General features: G+C 32.1%; 1 protein-coding gene across 1 annotated transcript; it reads left to right on the forward strand.

Moving 5' to 3' along the window:
• Positions 1–1401: 1401 nt before the first annotated feature.
• LOC113226723 (alpha-(1,3)-fucosyltransferase C-like) lies at positions 1402–2016 on the forward strand. Its single transcript, XM_026459447.1, has one exon. It carries the CDS (start codon positions 1402–1404, stop codon positions 2014–2016), a length of 615 nt encoding a protein of 204 aa, XP_026315232.1.
• The last annotated feature ends 4482 nt before the right edge of the window (positions 2017–6498 follow it).

Genomic DNA, 6498 nt, shown 5'->3' on the forward strand with positions numbered 1-6498 from the left:
AGTACGTTTGACGATCGTCGAAGGCATGGTTCACACCCAAACCGTGGCAGTGAGATGCCTTGCCACACGAATTCGCATCGCGCCAATTCGCAGTTTTGTGTTTCGACCCTTATGAGCGCAGAACAAATGTTTCGTTTGACCATGGACAGCTTAGAGGAATGAAAAAAAAGAAAAGAAAGGAGCTGCCCTAACTACGGAATGAACGTACATACCTAAACAAAAATTGAACGAACAAATGGCGGATTTCTTTAGTGTCGTACCATAATCTATCGATAAGTCATTATCGACATACAAACATTCAATTAAAGTAGATCAATATTCCGTTTGGGAATATTTTGGGTTATATGGGAATATCCGGGAATGTCACATGAAATTTTGAATTTATTGTTTTTCGTTTACAAAAACTCAAATTTTACAAAAAGTGAATTTACACAGAAAAAATGTAATTTGAGAGTATATAAAAAGAGAAAACTTTGAAATATAAATCCTATACATTTCCAATCTCAAGATTCACATTCTCATAGAGAAATTTTTAAACAGATTCCAAATAGTGTAAGCTTTTTTGTATTTATGCATTGGTATAGAAGTAATACCAGTGACTTATTTAAGTGAATCTTTAAAACTTCCATTTAATTTTGGAAATAAATAAAAGTACAAATATTATTAATAATAATACTATTATCATACGTTTATTTACTTAAAACATAGTATAACAGGAGATGTAACAAGAGACAGTGTTAGTATAAACATGTTTCACAAGTATCGAGTTCTTTTGTTTTCACTATTTTTACATATAGAAAATGAAACTATGTTTTCGGATTTTAATCGCGTAGGCATATGTTTTTTTCAAACTAACCAACGAAAACTAAAACTAAAAAACAACTTACTGAATTTAGCAAGTATTTTTGAATAATAATTAAGTTACCTACGGAAGTTTATTAAGGAACAAATGAATTTACCTCAGTACATTGTACACTATGAATAAAGCATAGTATTGTTTTGTTCATTGACTTTGTTAGCAAAAGTCAATGGTCAAATAGTTTTGATGGCACACTCACGAAGAGTAATTACTCCGTAAATCGCAAAACATTGAAAAGATTTTACCAGTATTTTACCAATGCCGTAAGATTACATATGAATATGAAAATGTACAGACAAAAACCTATTACAAATTACGTTCTTATAATATTTTCTCATTTATTTTACGTATTAGGAAGCGACAGTAATAAGTTAATCTACATATTCATATGGGAACAACCGCAATTTACACCAATGCTTGACGATTTTCAGGAACAGCAATATTTTGTTAATCAAAATTGTAGCTTCCAAAATTGTTTTATAACTAGCAATAGAACTTTTTTGAGCGATATTACTCTCTTTGACGTCATTTTATTTAATGTTATGACTCTAAGACAGTACGAGGCGATTCTACCATCCAAACGACTAGCGCATCAGAAATATATTTTTATGAGTAACGAACCTGCTGCTATGTATCGTTTAGCTTCACACTACAATGGGTATTTCAATTACACTTTTACATATAAGCTCGATTCGGACATCACATGGAGATTTTTTGTTGTTAGAAATAAGAAAGGTGACATTGTAGCGCCTAAAGTTGACGTTAAATGGATTGATGTCAACGATATGGAACCTATAAGTGATGACATCAAACGTAAATTGCAAACTAAAAATAAAGCTGCAGCGTGGCATGTATCACATTGTCATACGCCAAGTAGACGTGAAGAATTTGTCGAAAAACTAATTCCTGAATTGTCTAGGTATAATCTAAATATTGATATCACTGGATTTTGTGGAGACAGATATTGTCAGCTATGGGGCGAGGAGTGCCATGTCGCAATAGAAACAGATTATTATTTCTATTTGGCGTTTGAAAATTCAATGTGCGATGACTATGTAACTGAAAAGATATTAACAGCTACTCAACATTATTCTATACCGATCGTTTTCGGAGGCGCAAATTATTCTAGGTTTGATTTTCCATACTGGTATAACTAAAATCTTCAGCCAAACTTCAGCTGGATGAATGATAACAAACAACTTTAGCAAAATGAATTGAAATAAGTTTCAATGGGTATGGTCACCACCTGAACTTTGACTGAATTTGTTTGTCACACGTACATGTCACAATAAAAGCAAAGACTTCTTCAAGAATATTCTTCACCTTGTTAAATTGAGGACTTGCATTTTTAGATTCTTGCCTAAGGGATCTTATATAGATGCTACTGCTCTGACACCGGAGATATTGGCATCAATAATGAATGATACTATTTATGACAAGAATAAATACTACGATTATTTCAAATGGCATAGATACTACAGTTTTCACAACTACACTCACAGCCCGGACTCTGATGAAATCTGTGGACTATGTGCTTTTCTCAATCACAAAAAACTTAAATATACAAGAATCATATACACAGGTATTACTTGGTTTTGGATAAGTTAGTAACAGCGAATAATCACACTAACATCAACAAGCTGGTGGTAGGTCTCTTCCAAGAACTGCGACTTCGCCGTTTTCGTGCGAAGTTTTTTATCTATCTACTAGAGGATCCAAGGGCCAATCTACACCAATTTTTCAGTTCGAACCTTTTACCATATATATAGCACTTAGTTCCTTATTCTGAACCTGACCATTTTTCGCATGTTGTTCGTGGTACCTATTCGTTCTGTAAAGTTACTATGTTATATTACTTGTGGATTGGAGATCACGATACACCGTGGCAGAATTGCGGGGATTTCTGAGTTCATTGCAATTCCATGGGCCCAAATCTTGCCAGGTTTGGTAGACATCATTTAATATTCTAGCTTAAAGGCTATTCGCTCATTATAATCAATAGAATACAGCTTAAATACAATTGAATGGAATAATCAACTACAATCGGTATTGATGAGAATAATTTGGTATAATATGACAAAGACCTGTTCTAATAACTTCACTGTACTATTCATGGTTTAATACAACGAGACATAAGAAAGTAATTTGTTTAAGTAATTGTGTAGTACCATAGACGCTATATCAAATTTTGCTATCTGTTGAATACAACTTGAAATAACTATAAATTAAGATTATTGTGTCGGGAATTATGAGTGGTTATATATTCTAGTTTTTCTGAAGAATATGTATCAGTTGGACGCTCTTAGCTTTCAATTCACCACCGGACAAAAGGGTAAACTGAAGGTTCTTAAGCCCTATTACGAGTTGGGCCCAAGGGTGTCACGGTGACCATGGACATAAAGACGACTTCCGCAATAGAAACTGGCTATAAGAAATCATTCTCTTGTTCTTGGTATTTCTTTGAATATACTAAAAAAGATGAGAAAACGATTGCACTGACTTTAGACGATATACAGGTGCAAAATAAAACTCCAAACCTTGTGACTTCGATTATAATTATTGAAAATTGTAAAGTGAGTAAAATGATGTGGCAGTAAAAACGGACACTTAATTAAAACTAATTTAATATAACTGAAAGTATTCAATTGGATAACTTCACAGACGAAAATGTGTAGAACTGTGAAAACGAATTATGTATAATTCTTTGTATAATTCTTATTTGACTAATGAAAAATTGAGCAAAGCGATTCGGAATGTACCCAAGGAGCACACTTTATACGCCTCAAAACTATTATATCTATAAACAGTCTTACTATGGTATAGGTTTAGATAATAGTTCTCTATAAATGGTTTTAGAGAAAAGAAATTGTTCTTTAGACTTATTTCACTCAAGTCAAAATTTTAAAACCTTTTTAATACCATACAACTTAATTAAGTGTGATCTCTCTTAAGATTTACTCTTACAGTACTTATTTTAAGTTCATTTGTGGATCAATTGATTATTTTTAGTAAAATTGTTCTATACATATCCAGTAAAGCCTATTAATACTCTAAAAACTAGTGTTCTTAAGTTCATTCTAGATATATTTCATTTATAGACATTCTGTAGTATTTATACTTATTAACAAACATGTTACAGCGCGTCTTCAGTAGATTTTATTTTAAAAAACACTATATTTAGGGTTTCTACTCTATTGGACGTTGTAAGTTCATGCAAAATGGATAAAGTAAAGAATAAAAGATCTGGTGTAGGTGGTGAACGTCGGATATTATGTCTAGAGATGTGATTAACAAAAATATAACATAATTGCATAGCGCGCTAAGTGCTATATTTTTATAGCGCTAAAATTTTATACTTTTTAGCAGCTCAAGGTCGTGTGATAATGTAGCGAATGGAAAGAAACGTGAAATAGTTGACGCGTGCTTACTTGCTAAGTATAGCATCTATAGTCTATCTATAGAATAGTCTACAGTTTTTTTAGGGTTAGTTACGACTGGCTTCATTTGTTTTGCAACTATTACACGTGGTGGTTACACGTTACAAGATAAATCAATGAGCTTCCCTTCATACTTAAACAATTTACTATTTACAATTTGCACAAAACTTTACACTGGTTATTTACAGTAAATTACACTCATAATAATACTTTCTCCTACTTTTATATACAAATATTACAACAACTTATTAATTAAATAAACGCTAAACTAACTAAATAAATCCTAGTAATTATATCTTAATTTAAATCGCTTCACCAGACAAAATTTTGCTAACGTTCCACCATTAGGTCAAAATCGAATTAAAACGTAACCAAAATTATAATTTATAACATAACTACAACTAACATCATTAAACCAATCGGCTATTTCGCGTTTCGCACCAAATGTTAAATGCTACAAGTAATATGTAAAAGTATTTCGCGATATAATTGTTTCCCATTTCACATAGAACATAGTGCCATCTATGAAATATTAAAGGAGATAACTCAGGACGAAGAAGGATTTTGTTTGTTAGCTGTGTAAGTAAATCGGCAATCGACACTTTGAAATATTGTAAAATTATGTAGCTATATGGCATTTAGTTTAATTTTCTTAACGTAATCAAATGGGACGAGTTGTATTTGTTTCAACTCGAGTTGACTTGACTGCTAACTCTAATTGCAACTCAAGTTAACTCGACTCGGTGTTTGACAGTGCAACCATGAGTCGCGATTAGAACTCGAACCGACGCGATCGGCCGTCCGACCGCGACTCGAGCGTGACTGAAGGTCACCGAACCAACCGAGCCAGCTTTACAAAGTGTAGCTCGAGTTGACTCGTTGTGGGAGCAACTCAAGTTAAATAACTCGACTCGCCCATCCCTCGCGACTCGCGTGCGTGCTCTGAAGGTTACCGACGCACAGTGGGCCCAACTTGATAATTCTTGGAGATAGGAATAACTTGTGGAGTATCGAGCTAATTCTTTTTTTAAAATGATAGATAATAACATTCCTAACAACTTTTATTCTTGTATAATTTCTTGAAAAGTTGATAGTTTCGGAGAAAAATTTTTTTTTTTGTATGGAGAATATACATTTTATTTTTTATCTCAAAATATACGAAAATTTAACATGCGTGGGTTACTTACAGTATAGTTCCAATAATTTTCTATGTAGAAAAAAATATTAATAAATTGTGAGTACAAATGCGGCAAAATTGCAAACACTTTTATGTACTTTTTTAACAAAATACATGAGCTTTGACTATAGAAAAAATAATTTTAGTGTAATTTAGAGAGTGTTATAACAATAACATGAAAGTTAAGTAGAAACTAGTATATTGTGTCAAAAAATAAATAACAAATCTCCAATCGAAAGTGAAAAAAGTACGTTATAATTTATTTGTTGACAAACAAATTGTGAGTGTCATTCGTGTTCTGAAGTGATAAAAAAGATTGAAATGAGCGCGTAAACTACTGTACTTCCAAGTTGTGTATGTGTATTGTGCCGTCTATCAATAGAATACAGTGAAATCATTGTGTGAAATGTGGTTGGCGTGAAGAAATAACCTCAATTTTCTAATGAAAATTTTATTTTTTCCAACATAAGTTAGGTATATCATTGAAATATACCTTATCTGATAGGGAATTTATCCACCTTTTTGTAATATATAACACATTCCATATAATTATACAGAATAACGTTTTTTGCGAGAAATTTACCGTGAAAAAAAATTACCTCGGGTTACTTGTGAAAGGTTATTTATTGCATAACACGCTCACCATTCAAGTTTTAACTTTTACTCCTTATAAAGGTTTTGTAATACTGTGAAAAGAAAAAATCGCTTAGAAACACTGCGTTTTGTAGACAGTCATAAAAGCTTCTTAAGAATGAATATTCTTCTACAAGATCAACTACACTAAAGCAAGTAAAAATAATCTTTTCGTATTCTAAAGTTTTTTTATAGATAATGCTATAGACAAAATGCTCCCAACAGTCTCTCCATCCCAATGCTCCCAACTTTAAATTTTTATCGCCATTTTTATTTTTAAAGAATGACTATGAAGTAGCCGAGAAAAATTTATTTTCCTTTTAAAAAGTAAATCTAAGTTGAAATTAGCTTAAAGAAGCCTAGAACTTCATGAAAATGGTTTGTTTTGTGAG

Source organism: Hyposmocoma kahamanoa, unplaced genomic scaffold (assembly GCF_003589595.1).
Source record: "Hyposmocoma kahamanoa isolate Upper Pololo Valley unplaced genomic scaffold, ASM358959v1 197, whole genome shotgun sequence".
NCBI classification, from domain to species: domain Eukaryota; kingdom Metazoa; phylum Arthropoda; class Insecta; order Lepidoptera; family Cosmopterigidae; genus Hyposmocoma; species Hyposmocoma kahamanoa.